The following is a 16,206-nucleotide window of genomic DNA, read 5'->3' on the forward strand; positions in this document are numbered from 1 at the left end:
TGGCCTTTATGTGAAGATTGGGAAGGGAAGGGGGAAGGGTCTACTGTTTCTCCTGCAATGTACTGGTAGACCTATCTACTGGTAGACATATTAACACATTGAAGGACCAGTCCCGAGTATACTCGGGCAGGTGTCTATGGGAAATGTGTGTTGTAGCAAAATCAGTCAGTCCTCAATGGGTTAACTCTTTATGTGCCATAGTGGAAAACCCCTGTGTGCCACGTTATTCTGAGACACGATGGTCGTCATGCTTTGAGAAAGAATTCTGTTTTTCCAATCTATATAACTTCTACAATATTCTGTTAAGCTGGACATAATAGTGAGCAAAGTTGAAGAGGAATGCCAAGCTTTGCTTTGATATAAATTGTATGACAAATCTACTTCTATTTATTTTTTTAATGACCAGTTGCTACATTACTGTAAAGGCATGACTTTTGCACATAAAACCGTGAGAGAAACCTAGAATTGACACACTAATTTAGTTGGGAAGACCGTTTGAAAGTCAATCACCACAGAGAATGCAAGCTGTATGTAAAAAGGAACAAAAACGCGAGAAAAGCTTTCATTGTACCACCGGATTAGGCGATTTATCGATCAGTTTAAGCGGATTAGTGCGTTTGAGCGGAATATGCGAAGTTGGCACGCCGTCGACTGAGTGGGACGTGCGAACATGGCACATAAAGAGTTAAGAGCTGGAAAGAGAAAGCCAAAACTCGTGTCCATTCTTATTTCTAGCTGTGTACAGGCATCATGGCTAAACAACTGAATTAATGTCAAATGGTGCATGAGACTCATATTATATGCAAATTAAGGGTTTTTTTCGCTTATGAATTCTGATGTCCATGATGAGCAGACATGGGCAAATTGTGATCTCATCATTCTAATTGGCTGATTACCAATGAACTAATTACTCTGAAATGTCTCATGCCAGTCAGACAGGTGTAGGCCAGTCCTGATGTGGAAGAATAGTGCTATTTGAAAGCTGTACAACAGATGCATTTTGTGTGCACAATGCTGTGACAGCTGGCAATCTGGGTTTTTTTTTTTTCTCTCTCTCTCTCTTCCCCCCCCCCCCTCTCTATCTTTGCATCCTGCATTTACACGTACAAGTTAATGTATAATAAATGATGTTTGCAATTAAAGGGGCATTCCAGACAGTGTGTATCATTGAACATCAGGGCCCCGTTTCATAAAACTGTTATCAGTGACAAGTTGTGATAGTTGTCACAAGCTACTGAAATCCTTTTATCTGATTGGCTGAGAGCAAATTTGTCGTAGAAATGTGGCAGTTGCCACTGATAACAAGTTTTACGAATCGGTGACCAGGTAGCTCTGTACATAAATCAATGGTGCCATGTACAGTTTTGTAGATACTATTGTGGTCCTTGAGCAGATAAACCAAAACTCTGAAAAACCCAAAACATGATATGCTGAATAAGGATGATGCTGTGGTGATGATGGTGATGATGGTGATGATGGTGATGATGGTGATGATGATGTTGATGATGATGATGATGGTGATGATGATGACGATAATGATGATGAGGCTCACACATTCCAATACTGTAGCAATGTAATTCCGTTGCAATACAATTTGCTCTTTAAAACAAGTTCACCTGTGTATGCATGCTTTCTTCTTGTGTTCTGCTTCCTTGAGCACCCAATCATGCATTCTTATGTGAAATTACTATGTCATCATCCGTGCTCAATGTGATTTAATTTTGAAAACATTCTTGTTCCTCATCCCAGTCACTATAAATTGTGAAACTCTCTTCCCAGTATAACCGATTTTGAGGTGTTCAAATGCAAAAGTCTTATTCAAATCATCCAGAGGTCCCGTCTAATGGCTAAGGGTAGAGAGCTAGGGATAAGTGATAAATAGGAAATGGATACTTGGATTACAACTGAATTGTAAAATTTAAATAACACCTTAATCCAAATGATAAGTTCAGGGCATACCAGTAGTTTTGCAAATGAATATTAGATGTTAACAAGTTTACATGACCATTCCTTCAGGGACATTATGAACATGGAGAAGAAATAAAAAGACATACCAGATGTTGTCAATTACAATATTTTAACCTGTTGAGGGCAGTTTTATTTTGCTACTACATGCATTTCCCATAGACACCTGCCAGAGTATACTCAGGATTCGTCCTCAACGGTTTAACAGAAAAGTGGAATGATCACATACCTGACCTACCTTTGTGTGTGTGCCTCAAGTGATGTACAGATGTTTGTTTTCATAGTTTGGGAGGCTATTTCTAATGAGGATGTGTCCCTTTAATGCTTGTAAGACCCAATTACCTCTCAGAGAGGCAGATATTTGTTTTCTACTGCCACCATTGATTGATAGAGCATCTATCGCCTCATAACGTCTGCATACTGTGTGCGTGTGTGTGTATGTGTGTGTGTTTGTGTGTGAGTGCTAAATACTTTAGTGTTCTGTTTTGCATGTGCTGTTATCATGTGTTCAGTGCACATGGTCACACATTTATTTATGTGACACATGTTAAGCATGAGATGATTAAATTTCATACCCCAAAGCCAAAAGGGTGAAAGAGAGATTGTTTTTAGCCAAGTTATTTCCATATAGTTTGGCTTAGTGTCACTCTAGTCCTGCATGTTTGTTTGGACTCTCATGTCAAAATGCATTCAGGCAACTTGAAAAGCATAAATGCCATTCAGCTGAGCCTGTTGAATATATCGCTGATCGGAGAGAAATTTAATAATGGAATAATTGGCTCAATAATGTAAACATTAGGTGTGTTGGGTGTTGAAGGCCAAACTTGAGTACATGATTATTGCCTTGCAAAAACAGTCAACACAATGCAGCCAGTTTTGATGTTGATATCTGATACTACATTGTAGTTATTGACAATGTTTTAGCACGATGTAATGGAATCTGTGAGCCCAGTAGCGCTAAGATTATGTTGCTTAGTAAAGGATTCAGTGTTTACATTTTGATGATGTGAGCACAATATGGAAAGTGCAACTTGTAGAATTAGAATGTTTGCAAATTTGATGTGCAGACAAAGTGTATTGTGAAATAGGAAAATTAAATGAAATAATTTACAGGTACTGTAAAACTAGATATTTTTGCATGAGCAATTTTTCACGCTCAGCTGGTTAAGATGAGTTTCTCATGTTTTTTTAATCTGTGGAATCAATTAAGGCATTAACTTCTGGAACATGTAGCAAGCAAAAACATTCATGTGCCTTTGTTTTGGCGCTAGTTTCTGGTTGTACGAAATGTGTGAAAATTTCAACAAGGCGAAAATTTCCACTTTTATAGCATTTTGTTGTTCGTGTGTCTAAACTTAGGTATTTGCATTCAATGATTGTCATATTGATGAGGAAATGCTTAATTAGATGACTATATGCAGTATATGTCACAAGTGCAATACCACCTTCGTTCAGTTAAATTTATATTGTTTTGAGAATGGCTCACTTAGTCTTTACAAACCTCATAGCAAAAGATGTTCAATTCTTGAAGTAGATACATGTATGAGGCATTTAACATGGTGGTTCTGAACTAGTCACATGATATGATAAACTACTTGTGGATATGGGAATGACATATCATACTTAGTCCATACTTGGAAGAGGGTCAAAGGACAATTTAATGAACACAAAGTGTGTTTGAAAGAATGAGTGGAATTCATTGTACTGTTATGTTGGAATGGGAGGCAGATCAGTTGCCATGACAACACGAATTTACTGTGGACCCCAAATTTATTGTTCCTTGCCTGCAGGATGGTGAAATAGTGCTGAGAGTGCAGTTTGTCGCCCCTGACTCGGACAGCGATGAGGATGATGATGATGAAGATGAGGATGAAGATGATGAGGAGTACGATGATGATGATGAATCATTCATGGAGAATGGATACAGGTGAGGTTGTGGAAAAACATGTTCCTAAATCTCATGAATGTTAAAGGGATGGTATAGTATTGGTTTAGATGAGGATTGAGCTTTTATCTTTTTGCAACATACCAAGAAACCACTTATGAAAAAGCACAGAGCATACCATTCTAGAAGGAATTCAAAGTTTATTTGATGAAAATCGGTATTGGAATGGCTGACACATCCAAAAACAAAGTAAAACAAAGCGATTGTAATGAAAGGTGGGTCCCACCTTTTATTAGGATTGCTTTGTTTGGGATATCTCGGCCATTTCGAAACCAATTGTCATGAAATAAACGTTGAATTCCTCTTGGAATTACATGCTTCTTCATATTTCATAAGAGATTTCTCATTATCCCCCCCCCCCCAAAAAAAAAAATAAGTAAAAAAAAAAAAAATGAAAAAAAAATGTTAGAAACCTGAAGTTCGGTGTCAAACAAATCTATACAGTCCCTTTAAGCATCATGTAGGATGTATCCTGTACATTCTTTACCTGCAAGATCATTTTTGTGGAGTGCAAGCAATTGTCATGAAAATATTATCACTGAGAAATATCTCAGCACCTGGGGGGCATTTCATGAAGGAACTTGTCGGATAAAATGTCCGACAAGTCAATTATATCCGACAAGTTCAGAGAAATCAGCCAATCAGACTAAAGAATTTCTAAAAACTTGTCGGATATAATTGACTTGTCGGATATAATTGACTTGTCAGATATTTTATCCAACAAGTTCCTTCATGAAATGCCCCCCTGATCTCTCTGACAATGTATAGACCAGTTCCACCCCAGTCACAGCCAATTTGACAGTGTGTCAACCTCAAGACATGGCTCCTCAGGCTGATATACACAGAAAGTTCAAGAGACAATAAGTTGTAGATCATTTGGTCAAAAAATAGACTAAAGCTGGGCTCAGTTGGATTTCTGTTTTCACATGGAAGTGTGTTGTCTCAATTAGCCTCATACATGACACTTTCAGAGCATGTAACACAAGTGGAGTCCTTTGAAAGCTGTGGTGTGTTTACGTTTCAAACAATCTTCCAAATACTGCTGCAGGCTAGTGTAGGTTGAGAGCAACAGGTGTTGTGGATATTAACATTTTAAGGTGACAGTAGTACATTTTACTGATGTTTACCTTCCCTCAAAGATGTTACCTATTCAGTAGTAACATGCACTTTATGAATAAATGGGTTACCCCTATTTTTCTTTTCATTTTCTGTGTTAAATGTACTGATATTCTTCATGGTTATAAAAAGTACTGCATGTGAATGAAAAATAGGTGTCATCTTTTGTAGACATTTTATTTTGTAGATTATTTCCAGTGTACCTACAATTGCTTAGTAGTTTGAGATGATACAGTATAAATACTCTTTTTATATTGTAGTTCTGATAGCCGGGCTTTCGGTCGAAATGATGATATCCATCATGACAGTGATAATGATGACGGTAGCCATGGTAGTGATGATGGTGATTAATCCCTCCTGTGTTTCTCAGATACAGATCAGCATCAGAAGAGACGATGCCAACCAGCCAAGATGAAGCTGGACTGCCGGGGACGCAGTCTAACAAGAAGATGCCAGTGAGGGCGCACTCCGTCAATGCCAGCACCAATACGACAACAGCCACCTCTACTGCCACCAGCACGGAAGAGGCCAAGCAGGCCACGCCCGCCAAGCAGCGAGGGACACGCTCCGCCTCATCAACACCAAGAAAGCAGAAACAGAAAGATGCTTCCACACCAATCCGGAATCAGTCCGTCTCCTCAACCCCGCCCATTCCAGCCTCCCCAGCCGTTACGGCTAATCCTGAGAAGCAGCAACCAGAGACGACCCAACCGGAGCAGAAACCAGAGCAGCAACCAGAGGTGGAGGCAGAGGCATCCGGTAGTCATAGCAACAGCCATGGCGACAAGGAACCAGCTGGAGAGGCAGAGGAGAGCACCCCACTCCAGGGAGAGGAAGGGGTGAAGTCTGCACCCACGAGTCCAGTAAACACCGGTTCCGCCGCCTCCACGGGTGCCACCAACTCGCCCATGATGAGTGTGGGGACTATGGAGGCGCACCCCATCCAATCTTTCACCCCTGAAGAGGGCGACGGGAGTGAACACGTCTTCTCTGGATAATGGGAGACAATGGAAGAGAACTGATTCCGCGTGTCATGTGACTGCCTATGAAAGTTTGACACATCGTATATTTGTGGCACTCTGAATCGGAGTTTGTATCAGTAACAAATGCACAATTATACCTTACCACTACCTAGTGTCCTAAAGAAAAAATCATTTGTGGAAAGCTCGAGAATGCTTGCTTATAGATTACTGTGACAGTGTCATTTTGAAATTGGCATCAAGGATGTCATTCTTATATTTCCACCTTTCCATTGTAACCATGCCCATTTGTCATGTTGAAATGTGTTTTCTAGATATTTAAAGACAGTGGACTATTACTACTAAATGAAATATTGTACATTACCTATCTATGCTTTGTCATGTTTTGTGCTTGACATTGAAATGCTATGGCAATGTTGTAGGAAAGCCTGAATAAATATATACTATTAACAGATTTAAAATATTAAAGTCGCATTGTTGCTTGAGCATATTGCAAGGAATGATGTCAAACCAGTGGATTGTACACTTGTAGAATGATAAACGCTTTTTAGATTCAAGAGAAATTTGGGGAGAAGTCTTGAGAACTTGAAAAACTTTTTGCCAGTAGGATTGCTGCTGCTAATGTGCAAACTGTCATGACGTTCTCAATATTTGTTCCATTTTCCTCAGCCTTTCATGCTGCCTTTTTTTTTATAGATTAAATGTATTTGGGGAATATACATTTCTCTGAAGACACTGATGTTCTTTTCACTTGAGAGCACTGAAAACCATGTCATCCCAGCTGATCAGTGGCTAATGCCAACTCACCTTGAAGAGCTGGGAGTCAAGTTTGATTCCATTAACCCTTTCAATGCCAGGGACTTTTGACAGTATGTACAATGCTATGGGCTTTTTGCTGCCAGTTTGCACTCAAAGCATAAAAAGGATTAAAGGGATATTAAAGGGAGTTTGTTGTAGATGATTGATGGTTGATGACAAACCAAAGAGACATATATTTCTGCAGACTCATTTCCTTGATGTATTCCAGCTGCCATGTGATAGGGCTTGAAAAGATGATCCAAGAATTATGGCTGAACGTTTTTATTGAAGTGTAATGTAAATAATAATAATAATGATATATCAATTTATAAAGCGCAAAACCTATAGACATATATTCTTCTGCGCTGCAAAAGCTTCTGATGTGCTTGATAATAATAAACAATTAAATGAAAAGATGTGTTTTTAGCCGTGATTTAAAAACTGCTACGGTTGGGGATTTCCGGACGTCTAATGGTAGATCATTCCAGATGTAAACCGTCCTTTAAGTTGTTAACTGGTCCTTCTTTCTTTAATCGGCAGATTTGATATTGAGATGTTAACTGCACAGTGGATTGATTGATTTTGTCTTTCACGTGGAAGGAGCTGTTATTAGATTATTAGAATGTTCTGTTCCTATCGACAAAGGCATAAAAACATTCAGATATACATTTATTTTTAATTTTTTTTTCTCTTCCTTACTCTAAAATCAATTATAATGAAATGTTAGAACTCTTGAATAGTGTAGTGTTCCAGAACCAAGCTTACCAAAAGAGGAATTTACTGTGTGAAAGCTTACGACAACACATGAACCTTTGTTACTGGGGAAAAGAAGAAATGTCGATATTGTGAAGTTTATTTAATAGACATAATGTAAATTGTACGAGAGAGATACAGGTCATGTGATCAACAGAAATGATGAAATATGCTCCGTGTCTCCTCAGTTTTAAGGGATCTTCCACAGAGTACAATGTTTCAGTTCTGTCCAGACGTTGGGTAAGGTTTAGTTGATGCTTCAGTGCCTTCGTTGTTTTACTTAGATATCATTTTTGTATAATTTGTATGATTTTCTCAAAACACTTCATATTTGTAGGCATTTTTAACTGTTCAGACTAATCTCAGTGCTAAGATGTATCATTTTTAACCAGTTGAGGGCAGGCTGATTTTGCTACAACACGCATTTCCCATTGACACTTGCGTGAGTATACTCGGGATTCGTCCTCAATGGGTTAATAGTAGCCTGCTTATTTTTTGCTTATACAAAGATAATACATAAATGTCAACCCATTTCAAGTGTCCAGTGCCTACTTGAGATCTTTGAGTTCTTATATGAAATTTTTTGTTTTGATGGAGATATTGTTTCAACTATGATATTGTGGTACCAGTCTACTGAATAGTGTAGAAAGGAAATTTTGAGCAAACTTTAGCAAAGCTAGATACAGCTTCTGTCAAACATCTACCCTGGTATACTGCACCTTTCACTTTTACCTTTTAACCCATTACTTCCACAATTCTCTGAGAACTTTCAATGCCCACATGCAAGATTCTTTTTGCCTGTCGACAAAGAAGTATCAGGGATATTTTCGTGAATGAGGTGGTTACAGACATTTAAGCAAGATGTTGTTTTGTGGGAATTGACACTGAGACTATAATGATAACTTCACTAATACCCTAGCGCATTGCAGCATTGTTATGTGTTAAATTCGTGAAAATGAAACCCTCCCAAAAACAACAACTTATACAGTACTCTACATTTGTATAGAGTAAGGGCACCCGAACAGGTCAGTGAAAGTCAAAATTTAGTCTGCTTAGCTCAGCCGTGATCACTAGGTACATGTATGTCTTCATACAAGTTTTGCTGCAAGGCAACAGAAAACGACACTTACTTAAAGTTGGAAAAACGGTAAATTACGCATATTTATACAATTCTGAGAAGAAAAAAAAATAGATATTGATAACTGGAACTCTAATCTTTCACCAGAAGTTATTTTTCTACTCAGTGTAATACAAATAAACATGAATTTTAAGTAGGCCACAAATGCATTTTGGGAGCCCAGTACACTATACCTGGTTCCCATCTATGAGCTGACACTACAAGAACCTGCGTAGTAGGCTTTAATACCAGGCTCCAGGAAGGAACGGGCTAAGAAACACCTTGGTTATCTATGCGATTGAATTGCCTGCCATTTTTCTCAGCTGTAAGGTGTTGTATTTTAGTAAGAGTGCCATACAATAGACTATTATCGATATTGTGTTCCATGTACCTTTTGGTACACTAAACCAGGAAATTTGCATTAAATGTTATACATGTACTTTGAATGGGCACAATAGATTGTATACTTCAAAAATATGATATCAAAATGGAACAAATGAAGCACATTGTGGTTTCACTGCAACATCTGAGGAATGGCAGAAAAGTCATTTTCTATCCATAACTGTAAAAGTGGATATTTTTGCGTGACTAATTTTTCGCGCTTGGCCGGGTAAGAAGAGTTTCTCGTGTATTTAATTCCTCGGAATCAAGACATCACGCACAGGAACATATGGCAAGCAAAAATATTCGCGTGCTTTTATTTTCGCGCTAGTTTTTGGTTGCGCGAAATGCGCGAAGATTTTAACACCGCGAAAATTTCCACTTTTACAGTACCTTGTAGCCACAACATTTGATTTTATAACACATATCATCAATGGTAGAAATCAGAAATGTGGATAAATTACTGCATCCAGTCAAGCATGTTGTATTCTTCCATAACAGTTCTGTTTTCTGTCCTTGAATGTTGCGATTGTAATATATCTGCTACTTAGGAGTCAAGTACATGTAAATGTGGCATAATAGTCACATTGTATATTGATGGTGGAGTTAAAAGGAAAAAAACAAAACAAAACAACATACAGGTGATTGTATGACAGTATGTTTATTCATGTGTGTGTATGTTTACAGTGCAATATTCTGGAAAAATACAATGTACCTGCACCTGACACCTAGTATGTGATGAATATCTGTTGAGTTTACGTTAGCAGATGTGTAAATACAAAGAATGTTTAGACTAAACTAATTTGCAATTTTACCATCTTGTCAAATTATGTTTTCCGTTTGATGTACCCCACCTATGTGAAATTTTATTTTGAAACTCAATGAATGGCAAGGTCTAATTTTTTGTATTTTGTATGAACTGCATTATCTAAACAACTCTTCCATTTATTATTATTTTTTAGTTTCATTTTTGAGGGATGTAAGTATTTCGGAAATAAGATAGTAGCAATAGAGCTATAGTTTCATATGTAGTTACATTTATCATATTACAAACAAAGTTTTTCAAATGATTCAGATTTTAGAAAAATGTCCTTTTTGTTTTTCATAATGATTCTGTCTGTAAGTGCTTTTTTTTGTTACTTCTGTTACTTTACATCTTTCTAAATTATGTAGAACTGAACAAAGAACCACTTGGAAGGATATTGAAATGCAGCACATTTTGTGGTGTACAAAAACTCTGTAGTCATTTTTCATGTTAAGATCAAGACAACTCAGTTCCAGGCAGTTTAAACGGACACACTGAAGCCTGCATCTATGGTTACAGTAATTGAGCCAAACTTAGTAGTAAAACTATTCAACAGGAACCCTTAATATTTTGTAGCTGTTGCGGCAATTATTTCAGCTGTTTTTAGAACTCTTTCAGTTCTTACATTGGTATGGCAAGAGAGCCTTGTTTAAAGTTTAGCCAGCCATGAAGCATGTGACGCGAATGGTTGCAGACAAAGCAGGAATCTTCTTCAGCGTTTGAATGTCTTCATCTAACTCAAGAGGCTCTACCAATCACCTTTGACCCTTTCCCTGCCATGGACTTTGGACAGTGTGTACAATGCTATGGGGTTTTCTGTGTCAATCAGCACTCAAAGCACACAAGGGGTTAAACAGTGAGTGGCAGGCCTCAAAGCAAGGGAAAGAGGAAGTTATCTGTCAGAGGAGATGATGTGAACATAGCAGTGAAATCTTTAAAGTTGTGAGGAAAAACAGACAAATCGTACACAAACAGAAGTAAGAAGGGGTATTTCTCTTGCATACCGAGTGGTCTATCACCTATCATGCGTTTGTCAGTGTATTGATGTCTGGACTTGCTTGTGTTTCTTTACAGTCATACTGTTTCGTGATTATCTATCTATTTTTGCTCAAACTCCACCCACTTGTGGCTCCTATTTCACTGCTTTTGGAGAAATACAACCCCAAACAGCCCGCGCAAATTTCTAATTACGTGTTACATTGTGGGCTATAAACAAATCCAGCCATGTTAAAGGCACATACAATGTAGACCCGGTAGTTGAGGGGGCGCTGTTGGATGATAGTGCCAATCACGTAAGCCTTGATACGAAGATTGCTGAAGTTGAGCTGTCATCAAGAGTAAAGCGCGTAGGGTGTTGGTTGGTAGCGTTGCCCTCGTTGTCTTCTGCGCATCACGCAGTCTGTAGTAATGCCAGGGTGCGTGCTTCTTAGTATGACATCACAGAAGAAGTTTGCTAAAGCTGTCAGCCGAAATGACAGCCAAATCAGAGCCGAACTGTGATCGAACTTCTTCAGACTTATAGAAATGGGTCAAAGCGTAAGTGCTATTAAATAAGAGTCGATAACATACGTCTCTGTAGGAAACTTGCGCAGTGCGCCCGCGTACGCATTTGACTAAACCACCGGGTCTATGTGCCTTTAACTGCTCACCTCTTTTGTTCTTCTTGATTCACGCTACATAACCACGTATTGAGAGGCCGGAGCAAGTCAGAAATTGTAGTTGGTCGTCTCATCTCTTGAGCAGTATACAGTAGATTTGATTCTATCATTTTGCATTGAAGTCTAGGCCCAAACTCCGCCTATCCAGCGGTGACTTTTGTAGTAAAAAATTCTACAAATTATGTCCTTAATGACGATGCAATCCAAAATCAAATACAGTAGTCAACCAGTTAGTGGTATGTACAGAGTATAAATTATTCCTCATGATCATATTTTTTGTGCTCTTTAAAAGTTTTGATTTTGTTACCAGATAATAAGATTGGAAAGTTTAGCTTTGTCAATACACCCTCAAATCTTTGTACCTGTTGACCATGATGTTTGAAAGAGTTTCTTGTGTTTGTTCGTGTTGGATGATGGTTACATTGCCAAATGAATATCACTCCACTGCTATTACGGTAGAGTGTATTGTATCAGTGCAAATATAAACATGAAATGTGTGTAAACAGTTAGGGATAGATTTAGTACAGCGACATGTTTACTGTCTTTGAAAATTTAACTGGAATAGGACATGCATTGTTTTGTTTTGTTTTGGGCATTGTAATATATGAGCTCTAAAGAGAAATAGGTGTTGGATAAAGCAGACATTATCTGCAGCGCAAACAGCATTTCATTGTATTATACCATGAATAAATGTGTATGATATTGAAAATATGTAAAAGAAAGCAATCATCTGTGTAGTTGACTTTTTCTTGGGTCATTCATAAAGGGACATATATGTTGTTTTATGAAGCTTTATAATTGCAAATCATACACACATACATACATACATACAGCGACAATTTCATGTTGCACAAATATCTTGCTTTAGAGTAGTTACACATGTACAAGTATCTGTACACACACACACATCTTAATCTCTCTCTCTCATATACACACTGTCATGTAGATAGATAGATAGATAGATTGATCGAAATATATATATTGTGCACTCCTGTTACAGTGAACACTTTATCACAAAATTCTTGTTACAACGAAATTAATATCGGGTCCCGTCCCCAAATTATCTACCGTACACATGTTTACACACTTTACTGTTTGGTTATAATGAAATTTCGATATAACAGAAGTAAATTGCCAGTCCCGAGGGCTTCGTTATAATGGGAGTACACTGTATATTATACATACATAATATAAACTAGAACCGGAATTTGTCAACACTGACAAATTAGGTGATCCGATCTGTTCGGAAATCAACTGTTTGAGTCTCCTGATCCCAATAGGCATGACCATACCGGTTTCATCTGTGTTTAGTGGACATTGGCCGTGTGATGTTTGGATTCTCATTTAGAAAAGGAAGTCAGATCTGCCATCTATGGTACACATTTACGTGTACACTAACGAAGATACAGAATGAAGTATATTTGACCTTTGACCCCACTTTCCACGGACAAGATGACATCTGAGCAAAAAGTGGTTATTTTGTGAAATGATCCTTGAAATATGGTCTTTACGTGTACAAAATATGGGAAAGAAAGAACATGTACTCACCAAGATACAGGATGATACATTTATGACCTTTGACCCTAATTTACATACCCAAGATGGCGTCCGATCAAGTAGTTGTTATTTTATGAAATAATGTACGTGACATGATGTAAACATGTGCAAAATATGGTGGTGATAGGGTATGTTTTTCTTGAGTTATTGCAAAGAAAATTGCAAAAAGAAAGGAATATGAAAATACATCGAAGATAAGCTTTAATTTCAACCAAGTTTTTGGACGTGATCCCGACAACGTATGAAAAATTGAAGGGCACATTTACGATAGCCCAAAGTCTCAGCTACAACATATCAAAATCTTGGAGAAATTCACCGAAGCATAAGTGAGCTAGTGCTCGATAAAAATAGTAATGTCAATTTTCATTTCCATAAAAACTGCACTCCCATAGAGATTACACGTAAACTGGTCAAATTTGACAAGGTTACTTTCAATCCATTTTTACGAGGTGATGCCGTCATCCAATTAACATTATGTTTATATATTTATGAAAGAACATTTCATAAGCTACAACATATTGAAATTTGGGTGAAAATTGGCGAAGGATAAGTGAGATATGCTCGAGTGAACTTGAAATTTGATGACGTCATTTTGAAAATTTACTTTTTTTACTTTATTAAGAAATTTGATATCTTTTAATCATTTTTTTCAGCATAGCCAACCCATGAAATAACATGTACAACTCATCAGCTTTCAGAATATGTCAAGAAAATGGGGGGTCATCGTCCATCCTGACGAGTAAAATCCGATTTAAAATTGGCGGGTTTTTGGCATAGTTGCACTGTGTATCCCCATTGACGCACGCGCGGAATTTTGAATTTGACGGGCCCGTATGACGTCATATTGAGTCGGATCGACTTGAAACTTGGTAGAAATATTCCTTGACATTTTGGACATCCGATCCGTGTAAAAAAACTGAAAATTTCTATTGCATATGAGCTGTGTGTGCGAATATGTGCGCGCGCGTACGCGTCCGTCCAATTTTTTCAATTTTTCAAAAAATGCTCCAAATGGTCTGAAACGTGTGCAAAAAAAATTTGAGCTCGATTTGAGCATGCAAATATTTCAACGCGCGCGTACGCGCGCTTTCTAGGATAAATATGAATTTTGACAATATGAGTAGAATCCGCTTGACTTGAAATATATGTGACGTAAATTTCATCGAAGAATTCTATTCTGTTAATGAGATATGGATGAAAATGTGTTTTCATATAATGACGTCATAGTGACGTCACGGTCGACTGATCACTATGATTTTGTAAAATTTTTCGTCTTTGGGACATGATACATATATGGTATGAGTTTGAAATTGATACTGTGAGAACTTTCTGAGTACGTAGATACACAACTTTTGTCCAGAAATAAAGAAAGAAGAAGAAGAAGAAGAACAAAGAATCCGTACAGATACAGAAGGTGATCCGAGAGGATACTCGGATCACCTAATAAATAAATATATATATATATATATATATATATATATATATATAAATAAATAATATATATTATATTATATATATACCATCTTTTCAATCATCATCTGTCTATACATTATCTTTGTATCTATCCATCTTTTTTTGTAGCCTATCTATCTACTTTGTATTTATATCTATTTTGCAATCTGTGTTCATGTACAGTACCGACAGCGAATTATTTTCCACGAGAACATTCAGGAATATTTCCGAATATTTGCGATCGCACATTCGCGAATATTTGCGAATATCAAGGAACATTCAGAAATAATTGACATTAAATAATTGTATATTCGCGAATATTCACGAATTTAGGATGCGCGAATATGCACACATATGAGCGCAATGCACAAAATGCGCAGACATTCGCGAATACGTGGAAAATAATTCGCTGTCGGTATTGTATATGCTTTTGACACTCAGCACAACAGATGCCTTACTGTTTTGTTTTTTTATTTATGTCTGATGCCTTACTGTCTATGTATGCAGTGGTCAATCTTACTATATGATTGTCCCTCCTTTCTCTCCTGGGTACATCTATGGAAAACGTTGGTTACATTTAAAGTCTAACATACATGTATGCACATCGTACACATCAAAAAGATAACACTGTAATTTACTAAAGAGGTGATGTGAAAATACTCTTCTATTTCATGGCTCGAGCATGTCAGTAAATGATGCCCATTGATTGCTCATTCATAAAAAAACACCACCAGTACAGGTAAACCGGTCTATAGTGGCCACCAAGGGAGACAAAAAGTGTGGCCTTTAAGAGAAAGGTGACCACTACAAACGGGTTCGCTGATATTTTTGTGTGCATCACACACATGCACATGACATTGTACAATTGTTTTGCACATGTATAGGTACTTACACATACATGTGTAATCCAACCATGTACACTTACATTGTAAATGAATGATTCACAACATTTTGTACATTGAACAATGCCGTTATTGATTGTGCTATTGCACACTAGTGTGTATACAGCAAGCATACAGCAGCGAAAATTTCAGGGATGCCTGATTCGGCAGTCAGTCAGGCTGTGGTGTCCATGGACCACAACCCATTAGCTCACCTTCAAAGTTTAGGAACCACAGAGCAAAATTGGATTGCCAATTTGATGGTGTATACCCAGGTGAAGCAGTGCCGCTATCCAGCTAACTTCTCATATGAAAAATGAAACGGACAGACAGACAGACAGGTGTTTGATTTCGAAATCCACCATAAAATCAGGACAATTTAACCCCTGCACAGATGCACTGAGCCACTCTTAATGCAATAAAAACCTATTAGTGGAAAAATGAGCAAAGAAAATGGGATTCCATTAAGATTCGAAACCCGAGACCTCCGAATTGCTAGCCCGGTGCTCAACCGACTGAGCTATAGAAAGCCCTAGTTCAGTGTTCGTCCCAGAAACCCTTAATTCTCAATGCTTGGATGGTCAGAAGCTATAGCAGTGTAATCAAAACCTGACAATTCACCGCTGATTTACTGCTCTTCAAAATCACTTCCTTGTTGTTTGACACTGATGAATCAGTACTGAGTAGTGCGGGACCACAGCAGATTACTACACATGGAATTTGAATGCTAGGAGTTCAGTTACATGCTGCAAAGAAAATGTGAACAGTTCTTTCTATGAAATGAATGCAAAAGCTCCA

General features: G+C 37.7%; 1 protein-coding gene across 1 annotated transcript in view; it reads left to right on the forward strand.

The window, feature by feature from the left end:
• The window catches only part of LOC139740198 (Golgi-associated PDZ and coiled-coil motif-containing protein-like), a 62,486-nt gene extending 56,363 nt beyond the window's left edge, over positions 1–6,123 (forward strand). The window contains exons 7-8 of the mRNA XM_071650783.1: positions 3,756–3,892; positions 5,397–6,123. Of these exons, the coding sequence (XP_071506884.1) occupies positions 3,756–3,892; positions 5,397–6,024 (765 nt within the window). The 3' untranslated portion in view covers positions 6,025–6,123. The remainder of the gene's footprint in view (positions 1–3,755; positions 3,893–5,396) is intronic.
• The last annotated feature ends 10,083 nt before the right edge of the window (positions 6,124–16,206 follow it).

This window comes from Diadema antillarum, unplaced genomic scaffold (assembly GCF_040938485.1).
Source record: "Diadema antillarum isolate AM-2024a unplaced genomic scaffold, OU_Dant_1.0 seq00000839_RagTag, whole genome shotgun sequence".
NCBI lineage: Eukaryota > Metazoa > Echinodermata > Echinoidea > Diadematoida > Diadematidae > Diadema > Diadema antillarum.